We start from the raw sequence: 14,370 nt of genomic DNA on the forward strand, positions 1-14,370 counted from the left end.
AATATCCGCTTTCAGAAATATTGTTCTATAACATTGCAGCAATAATGCAATAAAATATATATGTAATATTACTATTGGATTATTACCTTAAACCGGTTCTGTACCTAATATTTTTTGCATGAATTTTATTTGCACAATATTTCTGAAATGTTGCTGCAACGTTGTTTAAACTATATTGCAAATTCATGCCTATATAATATTTCTGCAATATTGCTATGCAATGTACAATATTGCAATGTTGTTGCAATATTGCTGCGAACTTGTGTGTTGTATGGGATAAATGATACATCTAACTCATGAGAAGAAGGCGAGAAAGGAGCATTTGCTCTCCTTTTAAATAAACACTGGAATTTATTTGTATATTTAATATAAAAAAATGAAAATAACAAAATAAGAAAAATATAAATTTAAAAAAATTAAGAAAAAAAAAATTTAATTATGCATTCTCTTGGAAAAAATTCTGCGGACGTCTATGATTTACCTCGAAATTTATTATAGACCCGATCGTGACACCTTAGCGTTTTTCCACGAAAATGATGACCATCATTAAAGATGGAAGATGAAAGTTTATCGTGCAAGAAGGGAGAGAAATCGTAAACAGAGGCTAAGCCAGGTTACTATTTCTGCAGGACGCGTCGCGTTTACGGGGATTTTGCGAGTTCTCGTAGAATCCTTTGATTCTGAGAATCCTTTTATGGAGGCGCGATAATGTCTCGCATAAAGTTTGTATGTACGTCCAACGGGAAAAACGACGACGACAATGTAAGCTTACAAACGGAATGTCATTGCGGCCCAACGGTGTCCTTTTGCGCCCCGTATATTTTCCGATGCATCCGGCCATATCCCGTTTATGTGCCGTGTTCTCGAGTGGGTGCCAAAGCCACCGTATAGCTTTTTATATAGATCCGATCATAGTCGCGACCGAATCATCTCTTATCGGCTGCATTTTTCCGATACATTTACTAGAATTTCCCTCGAAAAGGGTCGAAGGGGTGAAATCATTTTTTAACGAATAAAATAAATTATTATTAATATTTATACTAATAATTATTAGTTACTATTAATTGTTATTAATTATTAATAGTTATTACAATAAATTATTAATAATAAGTTATTAATAATTATATACATTAATATTTTTTTTACTGCGAAATAAGAGAGTGCAGACTTTTAGCTATACTTATTACTATTAATTTTTGACATCCACTTTATCGACTACATTTTTCCGATACATTTATTAGAATTTCTTCCGAAAAAGGTTGAATAATTTTTGACAAATAAAGTAAATTATCAATTAATTGCACTCTTTTACTGCGAAATAAGGGAGTGCAGATTCTTTGCTACTTATTGCTATTAATTTTCGACATCCACTTTATCGACTGCATTTTTCCGATACATTTATTAGAATTTCTTCCAAAAAGGGTTGAATAATTTATGACAAATAAAGTAAATTATCAATTAGTTGTACTCTTTTACTGCGAAATAAGGGAGTGCAGATTCTTTGCTACTTATTGCTATTAATTTTCGATATCCACCTTATCGATTGCATTTTTCCGATACATTCACTAGAATTTCTTTCGAAAAAGATTGAATAATTTTTGAACGAATAATTAAATCAAATTATAAATTAATTGCACTCTTTTACTGCGAAATAAGAGAGTGCAGACCTTTTGCTATACTTATTGCTATCAATTTTCGGCATCCACCGTGAAGATCTGTGTCGTGAGATGATAACGCGCAACATATTCGCCAGTAAATGCAATTTGGAAGTGTGATGACGTTTTAACTACCGCATAACGGGTGTAATGAGTATAATGTCTTGCGCGCGAGACGCAGGTATATATATATACATACATATATCGGATAGGAGGATAACTTCCTTGTATAGGTTTGCCAGTGAACTAATCCTTTCCCTCCTCTGTTTCATCAACATTGTACGCTATGAGGTAAATTTAATTAATTGCGCGCATCTGCCATCTTTGTTCGGGCCCCATGTAACATAGCACGATGAAGCGTTAATTACTTTCACCATTACCATTTCAGATTGAATCGCGAGGTGGATGCGCCCGAGTTCATTATGCGAGCAATCTTTCTTATGAATAATTTTGCATTTGTTATCGGAGTTCGATAAGCTTGACTTTTTTGCGATATGACTTGAATAATCGATGTGAGAAAAATTATTAATATAATATATATAAATTTATACGTTAATTAATATAAATTAGTAATATATGTACAGGGAGATGCATCTAACTTGCCTATCTTGAATGACTCTTAAATTATGCGTTGTATGAAAAATTGTTACATATGTATAAGAGTTGAATACTTTGGAGAAAAAGTTTCATATAATATATAGAGCATATATAGTACATAGAAATATATTTTTTATAAATGAAGGAATTTCAAAAATTTGAAGATTAATTTTATTTTTTAAATAAAGTATTACATTTTTTATATTATAGTTAAAATGTGTATTGAATTTTAAATGAAAATACATCACTAATATTTATGTTTATTAATATTGGTGATTATAAAATAGAAACTCGAACTGTTATCCATTAATATTAATACAATAATATGATCTTGTAATTTATTTTGAAACAGAATTGTGAATTATCTAAATTAATACATCTTTTAAGAAGCATTTCAAGCACCTTCTTATTTTTTTTATTATTGGGTGGCTCACGCGATATATATTATTTTTTAATATATACTCTATAAGAAATAGTCCAACGGTGTTAAATCTAGTGAATGGAGTAGCCATAAAAATTTCTCACGACTTATCCATCGATTTGTTATTTCTTATTTCCTTGAGAATATCTCGTTATCTATATATTAGGTTTAAGACCAATAAATTATAATATATTTTTACTCAGAATCCAACGTATTTTCGAACTGTGAACATAAAAACATTCTATTTAGAAAAACAAAGTTAATTTTTAAATCTCCGAAATGTTTCAATTTATAAAAAAAAATATCATATTTCTCTCACAAAATCATGCAATTTTTATTTGTATCAATTTTTCACACAGTGCATAATTTACAAGTTATTCAAGCTGTATAAGCTAGAAATCTGCTCTCTATGTATAAAAAAATGTCTTTTTAAATCGAAATGACTGTTTGGCATTGTTGCATCACTTTGTATTCTTCTCTACATTAATTCGTGAGTGACGCCAAGGGCACCAAATACATGAGGGACTCAACACATCCGGATCTTCATCCTAATTAGGAATAGCGTCATTCGTTTAGTCTCTCTCAAGTAGGGGATATACATATATAGATCGTTTCTCCTTCTTACCCACTCTCAGCTGCCCGCTCTTTTTCTCTCTCGCTAGAAACGATCCCCACATATTATGCAGTGGTACGCCGGCGTTTATAAAATGTGGGCCACTTCAGTACGCGGATCGTCGATGCGCGGATCGCATTATTCAGATCACCCGAAACCGATCGTCGAACTGTCATCATCCGCGCGACGATGATCGAACTCGTTATTTTTCAGCGCTCAGCTGTCCGGCTGTTCCGATGGTGTCGCTGGCTGCTTTATTACCTTTACGCGAACGTGTCGAATCTCGGTGAGTGCGTGTAATTTAAAGTGATTAAAAAAAAAAATATTATAATAATAATTAAACGGTGGAAAAGAAAAATAACTGTAACCTTGTTTTTTTATATCAAAAGAGTTGACAAAAAAGAAACTAATTTAGAATAATGATGATTATTGCGCTATTTATCATTCGATAATATACTGTACGACTGCCAAGGTTGATGTAGGACGGAAACGCGATAATCTAATAGCATGTTTCTCTGATAACCATTTTAAAATCGTAATTTATGTCTTGTTGTATAATATGACACTGTCATTTTTTTACATGCATTTTAATATAAATTGATGTACATAAGATATACATTGTATATATGGGTATATATATTTCTTATGTCATGCACGATGACATTTTTTGTCGCAAAAAATGGCAATTATCTCTTTACACTGAGAGATATTGCATACTGCATGATGTGACCTTTCTCGCAAGATAACTTTCTATTTTTAACACAATCAAAGAGACTCGCTAATTAGCTGTCGAAGAGAATTAAAGGACTTATACCCGACAGAGGTTTTTCTCTATAACACTATACGTACATTTTTATACATAATTATCAGTGTTTGCTGTTATCTGAATAAAATTATATAAATGATCATCTAGATGAAACTTTGGCGTCACCTTATTTTTATATAGATAACAAAAATATGTATTATTTATATCTGCATATCTTACATGATAAAAGTATTATTTTTACTAAATTATCTAGAATAATGTTCAGATAATTTGATTTAAAGTCATAGCGCATAAAAAATACTGAAAATTTATAAATAAAAATATGAATATATTTTTATATTCCTATTTGTAACATTTTTTCGTAACTGTGTTTACATAAGCAGTTTTAAAAATTATCTAGCTGAATCGCCATATAATTTTATCTTGTATTTAAAAATATTTAAAATAAAATCATCTTGATCTTAATCTAACAATAAGATGAATTTACATATTTTGATCTCATCTTTATCTAGCTAATTTTAAAATCATCTAAGCACAACACTGATCATTATTGAATAAATTTAAGAAATCGCGTTTCCTGGACGCGTATAAGGTATAATTTTAAATGACATTTCGCGCTTATCGCTGACAACGTCGTGTGAAGAAGACACCCTGTGCTTAAACTGACCTCTCCCTCCCTTACGCAATACCATACGTCAAAGCTAGCCAGCTGTCTCTGACCATAGATACCCACGTGCGAGAGAAACTGGGCCGCCACTTCCCTTCGTGTTAAAACGCGCTTCCGCATGCTTCCCGAGGCTGCTTGAGGAGACGCTGTTTGATGCAGTTTCCTTGATGTTAGATGTTAGAGACATTATCCCGACGTTACTGCACAGACACTGTCACGATAGAAATAGAGAGACTTGGAGTATCTACTGAAAAAAAACTATTGAACTCAAATAAATATTTACTAAAATAGTTCCATTTACACATTTGTTTGAAACAAAAATAAATATTTATCTGTTTTGAAAAAGGATTTCTTATATCAAATAAATATTTTTTCACGGCAAATTTACATCAATATTATTAGTTTAAAAAAATAGTGTATAAAATAGCATTGAAATAAATATTTATTTGAATAATTAAATAATTTTTTTTTTTCAGTGTATATTTTAGAATTAGAATTTAATTTTATTTATCTAGTTGGAATATTTTTATTTTAAACAAATTAAAAATTTCTGAAACCTCTTTCAGATATGTTTTATATAAAAAATTTACTTATAATTATATATATATATCTTTTTTTTTTTAATTTTTTATTTCCTTTTTTTTCCTATTTCGCAAAAAAATTCTTGCATCTTTATCTAGAATAAGGTTCAACAATTCATCGACTGTATTGATTTCTACGTTAATATTTAAATTTTAAATACTTCATAATTATCCATAAATTGATCACTTGTGTCACAATAATACTGTTTTAGAATACATGCAAAACTAAGAGACGCAAAACTCTTTACAGATTTTTTATTTATATCTTTATTTTAATTATAATTTTTGAATTTAAAATTTATATTTCAGTTATATCTTGGAATATTTTTATTTAATAAGAATTTAAAAATGAAAATATTCTAAGACATAAATAAAATTTAAATTTTAAATTCTAAAAATATATATGTATACACTCTTCATCAGTTGAAGAATCGACGTACTGTGCGGCTTTTCATCGCGTTCTATGCTCGATCTCTAAAAGAATTTTGCGATTAATGCTTCTACTATAATTGGAGTAGCAAAAACTTTTGTTTCTTTGATACTATCTTTTCAGAGCGCCCGGTTACATTTTACTGGATTTTTATTCGCTACCGAGTGAATAATAATGTCTTTGATCTCTTATGCAGATAAAATGTTAATAACTATATACATTCTCATACAAATAAGAGAGATTTAAAGTTACTCTCCCTACTTAAATATATTCAAAATAAAATTAGAATTGTAAAATCCTGCGAAGTTACATTTCAAAGAGCAGCTGACGCCCAGCTCTATTTGAAATTCAAAAAGAGCTATGTGTTATCGTCGCAAAATACTATCCAATGATATCTAAAACACGTTAGGGAAGAATGATATTTTTGTATTTATTCTTCCGTAATGCAAAAAATCGATCTCTTTATCAGGCGAATATGACGCGAATCAAACGCGATGCAGATACATAAATCATTTTAGGTGTGTATGACGTTATCGGGTTGTTATGCTCAAATTGTAATGCGATCCTGAATGGGTTTGCGAGTGACGTGTGAAACGAAACGGGTCGCCCGTCGATAAAAAAAACTCGGTCGAATTCCCAAGGAAGGCGACACGAATTAATAACACCCGTTGTAAATCTGATCTGTCAGGCGTCGAATTGTCTAAATTGTCGACAATGAAAGATTTCCGGTGTAACGATGTGCGACCGACGGTGAGAGACGTAAATTTTCACGGTTTCGCGTTTCGAGTACACTTTAGCACAAACATTAGCATAAACAGATTCCCGAGTTCTCCGAATACTTCATCAAGACTGCCCTTTAAACACCCTTTTCCTTATTTAATGCGCTCCGAAGAGGATTATCAAATTTTGATGCGCGTTTCCAAGTTTCGGCGAACCAGTTTTCTCCCGTTTTCACCTCGACGCTTCGTGTAAAACGTGTCTCTTCAAAAATTCATATCTTTAGTTCTACGTCTGACTTATCGGAGATATCCGAGATACCCGAAATGTGCAGTTCTATAAATAAGGTTTAGAAAACATTTTGTCGTTGCGAGGAAATTTGTGCGGAAACAGTACAAAAATCAAGTATTTGCTTTCCTTTTAAATAAATACTAAAATTTATTTGCATATTTAGAATATAAAAAAATGAGAATAAAATAAAATAACAAAAAAGAAAATTTTGTTAAATTAAGAAAGAACAGAAATTAAAAAATAAAAAAAATTAATTATACCCTCTGCTGGAAAAAATCCTACGGACACGGATCGTAGTATAAATGTTCATTTCAATTATTTCAATTCATATCTTTAGTTCCACGTCTGACATATCGGAGATATCCGAGATACCCGAAATGTGCAGTTCTATAAATAAGGTTTAGAAAACATTTTGTCGTCGCGAGGAAATTTGCGCGGAAACAGTAGAAAAATCAAGTATTTGCTTTCCTTTTGAATAAATACTAAAATTTATTTGCATATTTAGAATATAAAAAAAATGAAAATAAAATAAAATAACAAAAAAAAAATTTTGTTAAATTAAGAAAGAACAGAAATTAAAAAATAAAAAAAATTAATTATACTCTCTTCTGGAAAAAATCCTGCGGACACGGATCGTAGTATAAATGTTCATTTTAATTATTTCAATCTAACTAATAGACCCGCGAAACGCCATTGACGACGGGTGAATCGACAACAATCGGGAACAATTCGAACTCTACTCATCCGAGTGACGTGAAAAGCTCGTCGATGAACTTCATTCCGCCTGTGCATCGCGGCTTTAGGTCGATCTGGCCGGCAAAAGCCACTGAATGCACCATTATGGCTGGTCGATCGAGGGTCGTACTCGAGGGGTGCGAATGGAGAAAACTGCATTTCATCGGGGTCGTTGCTCCGCGAATCCTTAATTGGATAACGATAATCCAGGAAAGAGCTTTGGATTCTCTTCGAGAAGAATCGCTTTCTTAGCTAAAACTGATAACGGTAAACGCGATTGATCTGTAGTGCGTGGAATTAAGATTAGTATCTCGTTTCAACATCGAAGTAGGGGAAGGAAAATGAAACTTTATTACACGTGAATTTTGTATGAAATATAATTATAAGTGGATTTTCTATATGGAATATCTCTGAGAGAAATGTATATATTTAGAATTTAAAAATTGTATTTTATTCATATCTCTTATAGAATATTTTTATTTTTAAATTCTTTTTAAATAAAAATATTCGAAAATGTAAGTGAAATATGAATTTTAAATTCTAAAATTATAATATAAAATATATATAAAAATATAAATAGAAAATCTGTAAAGAACTTTGCGTCTCTTAGTTTGCATATATTCTAAAACAGTATTATTGTGACACAAGTGATCATTTATGGACAGTTATGAAGCATTTAAAATTTAAATATTAACGTGAAAATCAATTAATACAGTCAAGGAATTATTGAAACTTATTCTAGATAAAAATGCAATCTTATTTTAACATCGAAATAGGGAAAAAGAAAATAAAAGAGAATAAAAACATATGTAGTTATATGTATAAAATATATTCTAGATATTAAAATATAAATAAAATATAAATTCTAAATTGTAAATTCTAAAATTCTAAAACATAAATAAAATAAAAATATGAATAAAAAATTTATAAAGAATTTTACATCTCTTAAGTTACATGTACTCTAAAACAATATTATTGTAACACAAGTGAACATGGATAGTTAAAATAACGATAAAATTAATGAAGTCGCCAGTGATGAGTAAAACCATACAAATTTATTGAAATTTCGACCTAACTGGCCAGTACAATTTAATTAGAAACACTACGTTTCGACCCTTATGTACGGGTCCTTTTCAAGTGTAACTTTCAAGATGTTGATTCGACAGCAGTAAAATTACTCAAAAGTTGAAAGTTACACTTGAAAAGAACCCGTATCTAAGAGTCGAAACGTAGTGTTTCTAATTAAATTGTACTGGCCAGTTAGGTCAAAATTTCAATAAATTTGTATAGATAGTTAAAATTTAAATATCAACGTGGAAATCAATCAAGTCTTAATATCAATATACTTAATACAATATCGAGGAGTTATTTAATCTTATTCTAGAAAGATTCTAGAATTGTCATGTGTCACATCTTTCGTAAGAATAGTCGCCATCAAAATCGATAGTCGCGATTGGATTCATTAATTGGATTACGTCGAAGACCGAGGGAGTGCCCCTAATTTTGCGGTCCCGGGGACCTGTGCGTCAACCCCTCGCAAAGAAGGAACTCGAATCAGGGGCGAGGATCCAGAACACGATTAGGATCTCCTCCCATCGAGACGACGGGGGAAAATATTTTCCCAGATCCGGGCCGGTAAACACGTGGTGCCTCGCGCCGCCGACGATTGACCGAACCGGTTGTTATGATGAGGGAGAGTGCAACGACACAACGGGGGTTCGAAGATCGTGGCACAAGAACGGGGCACCAATTCGACGAATTAACGGTTGGCCGAATTGGCCGCTCTTTCTTTGGCACCATCGAGGATGCCGATTACATATAACAACTACGGACTGCGATGACACCTGTCATTTTTGAGTCTCAGCTTCGAGATGTTTGCTGTTATCTAAATAAAATTATATAGATGATCATCTAGATAAAATTTTGCCGTCATCTTATCTTTATGTAGATAGTAAAAATATGTATTCGCGAAATTATCCAGAATAATGTTCAGATAATTTGGCTTATAGGACCATAGCACATAAAAATACTTGAGCAGTAAATAATAAAAATTTGTAAATAAAAGTATGAGTATATTTTTTTTAGTTTATATTAGCGGTTTTAAAAATAATATATTACCTGGAAGAGCAGTGTTTGCTGTTATCTAAATAAAATTATATAGATGATTATCTAGATAAAATTTTGCCGTCATCTTATCTTTATGTAGATAGTAAAAATATGTATTCGCGAAATTATCCAGAATAATGTTCAGATAATTTGGCTTATAGGACCATAGCACATAAAAATACTTGAGCAGTAAATAATAAAAATTTGTAAATAAAAGTATGAGTATATTTTTTTTAGTTTATATTAGCGGTTTTAAAAATAATATATTACCTGGAAGAGCAGTGTTTGCTGTTATCTAAATAAAATTATATAGATGATCATTTAGATGAAACTTTTCTATATCTGGATCTTAGATGAAAAGAGTATTATCTTAATTAATTATTTAGAATAATATTCAGATAATTTGGTTTAAAGGCATGTACATAAAAATATGAATATGTTTTATATATCCTTTCTAATAATTTTTATATACTTCTTTTATAATTTACATTTTTTTATAACTGTGTTTACGTAAGCAGGCTTAAAAATTATTATCTAGAAAATTATCTAGATAAATCGCCATATAATTTTGTACTTTATCTAGATATATTTAAAACAAAATCATCTTCATCTTATGTAAGATGAATTTACATATTTTTATCTCACCTTTATCTAGCTAACTTAAAAATCATTTAAACACAACACTGTCTGGAAGTTATCTAGATGAATCGTATAATTTTATCTTTTATCTAGATTATCTAGATTATATTTTTTCTAGATTCTCTATAAACTAGAACTCTTTTACTAGATAAACTTTTATCTAGAAACATCATAAAACCATATCTTTATTTAGCTAATTTAAAAATCATCTAAGCACAACACTCCCTTCTTCTTGTCGACCTTGAGGTCGGACTATCCCGTCCACGTGGTGCCGCTTTGCGGTTGAGCTTGTTAGCGGCGTCGGAGTCGATCGATGAAATTAGCCGATGTCACTGGACGAACAATGGCGATTCTCGTCTCCTGGAACAATGGGGCGAGCGAGAAAATTGCCGGCGGAAATTTTGCGGAACGTTTATCAATCGCGAAACGTGCTGAAATTACTGAAGCCGTTCCTAAAGCCCTGTTCTCACTCCGTTTCACAAGTACGGTATATATAGGTAGGCGAAGTTGGAGCTAATTTATCTTCAACTTCGCCGACTGCAAACGTACCAAGTGCATTAACGCGGTCCGCTTTATTGTATAATTTATCGTTGGAGAATTTCCGATTCTCTCGCTTTCTCTCTCTCTCTCTCTCTCTCCCACATTTATATGGCGTCAGATATTAATGAGAGTATCAGCGTCTGATACACGATGATGATTCGCAGAGTCACACTTGGAATCGTTTGATCTGATAACAATAGTCATGCAAACACGCGTCGTCACGCACGCAGGCGATAGATTATTGATATTCTAATTATCCTCGAATAATTAGGCAATACCGCACACCGTGGTTTCTGACGGCGAAACGCGTTTTGATGTTTCATCGAGAAATCTAGCAGAGCTATCCGCTTCATTTACGATGAATGCTCGTCCAACCATCAGTTATCAGCAGTCGCAAGTGATACGGAATTAACGCGATTATTTGTCTCAAATGAGGAAAAAAAAATAAATTTGACAGACACGTGTTTTCCGTCAAGTGACACTTGAAAATATCCGGATGTCACCTATAGAAAATATAATATTTATTCGAAAATAAAATTATTGACCAATTATCAGCAGTCGCAAGTGGTACGGAATTAACGCGATTATTTGTCCCAAATGAGGAAAAAAAAATAAATTTGACAGACCGTTAAGTGACACTTGAAAATATCCGGATGTCACTTGTAGAAAATATAATATTTATTCGAAAATAACAAAATTATCGTTCGATCAGTTATCAGCAGTCGCAAGTGCATGATATGGAATTAACGCAATTATTTGTCCTGAATGAGGAAAAAAATAGATTTGACAGACACGTGTTTTCCGTCAAGTGACACTTGAAAATATCCGGATGTCACTTGTAGAAAATATAAAATTTATTCAAAAATAACAAAATTATTCTAGGACAGACTTGACGGGCACATGTCTTAAATTATATGAATTATCATAATTGATTTAAATTTCAGATTTTCTTGTGTACTTAAATAGAGATCTAATTACGCTGTAAATAATCCAGTATCTTAGCGTGACTCAAGTTTCAAGTGGAACAGGTAACACATTCTTATTTTTATTTTCCGTGACTTTGCTAAAGGTAATTTAAGAAGGAGGAAACTAAATCTCCAAAGAGCAAGTAAAGTGCTAAGGAACATCAGGGCGATAAATCTAACGAATTGCGGAAGTTTCCCGATAGAAAACGTGCCGATAGCACAAGAATGGACAATTAGGCAAAATTCTCACGGTATTCATATAAAAAAGAAGATTTTAAAGTACCTCATATCTCTTCAAATTATTTGGAAATTTAACAGTGGATAGCACGATCATTTTGATAAAATATTATTTACTAAAAAGTCGATTTTTCTTTCAGTTCATATCACTGAAAACAATTTATTGAATTCGAATAAATATTTATTTCAATACTGCCAAATAAATCATTTATTTCAAACTAAATAATATTGATCAATTAAAATTAATATTAATCAAAATTAATATTGGTCGCTAGTGGTGAAAATAAGCTTAGAAAACTTGAGTTCTCGTATGTTAAAAACTATTGTGTAATATTATGTTGTAGAAATTTCACTTGAAAAGGACCACAACCAAATGGTCGAAACGTCGTGAAATAATTAAATAAAATTTGCTAGTTACGTCGAAGTCAAGTTTTCTAAGCTTAAATAATATTGATTTGACGTGAAAAATATTTATTTGATATAAAAAAATCCTTTTCAAAACACAGATAGATATTTATTAATTTAATAATTGTTTTCAGTGTAGGGGGACGTATTATAAATTTGTAATGTAGGTATCTTAAATTTATTTTGATGAAGCCGCCGTTGACTGAAATAAACCGGAAGATTCCTCTGTACCCTGCAGTCTGGGTCCCCCTATAACACGAGGGTGAAAGCGATACTTGTGCAATTTTCTCAATTGCACGGCCGCGCCCCATCCTTTTATCAATACACATGGTTTCTCCCGGTTGATTTGGTGACGTAATATCGCTCGAGTCGCAAATAACGAACAATCATCATTCACGTAATTAAGGGAATTACAATTAGTCGGAGAGAAAAGCATTTGTTATTTTCAAAGAGCGAGATTAAAGTAATCGGACAGAATTTTTTGACGTGTATTTCTATCGCGCGTCGCAAACAATCGATATAATTTATTTCTTTAGTAATGCTTTTATTTAACCACGATCAGTGTGTACTTAGATGGTTTTAAATTTAGCTAGGTAAAGATGAGATAGAAATATGTAAATTCATCTTAAATAAGATGAAAATGATTTTGTTTTAAGTATATCTATTGAGATAAAAAATAAAATTATATGGCGATTGATCTAGATAATTTTCTAGATAATAATTTTTATTTATGACTGCTTATGTGTAAACACAGTTATAAAAAAATATAAAAGGGATGTAAAAATATATGTATTCATATTTTTATTGATAAATTTTTATTGCTTACTGCTTAAGTTCTACTATTTTATGTGCTATGCTTCGAAACCAAAATTATCTGAAAATTATTCTAGATAATTTAGTAAAGATAATACTTTTTTTTTATCTAAACTGCAGGTATAGATAATACATATTTTTATTATATGTATGAAGATAAGATGACGCCAAAGATTCATCTAGATGATCATTTAGATAATTTTATTTAGATGACACAGCAAACACTGTTTTTTATTAATCATTAATACGTATTTTTATTATCTATATAAAGATAAGATGACGCCAAAGATTCATCTAAATGATCATCTAAACAATTTCATTTAGATAACAGCAAACACTGTTCTTTATTAATCATTAATACATATTTTTATTATCTATATGAAGATAAGATGACGCCAAAGATTCATCTAGATGATCATCTAGATAATTTCATTTAGATGACAGCAAACACTGTTCTTTATTAATCATTAATACATATTTTTATTATCTATATGAAGATAAGATGACGCCAAAGATTCATCTAGATGATCATCTAGATAATTTCATTTAGATGACAGCAAACACTGTTCTTTATTAATCATTAATACATATTTTTATTATCTATATAAAGATAAGATGACGCCAAAGATTCATCTAGATGATTATCTAGATAATTTTATCTAGATGACAGCAAACATATCGCGCAATATATATATATATATATATATATATATATAATTGTTTGACAAATCCGGGATGTTTTAACCAGCCATTAGCTCGGGACGCAGAACAATAATAATAACAACGAGCGACTCGAAACAAGGACGTTGATTTACTGCCGACTCGTGACCGCGAATTCACTCGCTCGCACTGCTATCGCCAATTATCAAAGTGGAGCTTTATTCAGTTAGCGATACGGGAGACCTGTTTAACTACGCGAGCCGCGATAAATCCGTATAATTTGATCGCTTTCTCGCGCCGAGAACGACGAAGAGAGAGAGAGAGAGAGAGATTACGGCCGGCGATTCATCCAGCTGACAAGCTACTGCTTTTACTCTCGAAAACGCCGATAAAAGTCGACGGGATCGCGCTCGCGTGACCCGTAGGATTTAGTTACTCATTTAAGTTTCATTTGCGTTACGTGCGCGATGTGCATCCCACCTTTCTCCTCTCTTTTCCCGAGTGAGAAAATGCATCGTGCAAAGAACGAGCG

The 14,370-nt window shown here is 31.5% G+C and overlaps 1 protein-coding gene across 9 annotated transcripts in view; it reads left to right on the forward strand.

Moving 5' to 3' along the window:
* Liprin-gamma (liprin protein kazrin) overlaps positions 1-14,370 on the forward strand; it is a 183,981-nt gene that overhangs the window by 11,028 nt on the left and 158,583 nt on the right. For 7 of the 9 annotated variants that reach the window (XR_014925711.1, XM_085487117.1, XM_085487118.1 and 4 more), the window contains exon 1: positions 3,380-3,572. The exons of 1 other annotated variant lie outside the window; for it this stretch is intronic. Coding sequence is in view for 7 of the 8 variants with exons in the window: in XM_085487117.1 (XP_085343243.1) it covers positions 3,476-3,572 (97 nt within the window). In the remaining variant the exon portion in view is untranslated. Of the gene's footprint in view, positions 1-3,379; positions 3,573-14,370 lie in introns of those variants that run through there. One more of the 9 variants, XM_085487125.1, reaches the window with a different exon arrangement.

This window comes from Nylanderia fulva, unplaced genomic scaffold, assembly GCF_048542155.1.
Source record: "Nylanderia fulva isolate GAGA-0341 unplaced genomic scaffold, ASM4854215v1 Scaffold5, whole genome shotgun sequence".
Taxonomy (NCBI): Eukaryota; Metazoa; Arthropoda; class Insecta; order Hymenoptera; family Formicidae; genus Nylanderia; species Nylanderia fulva.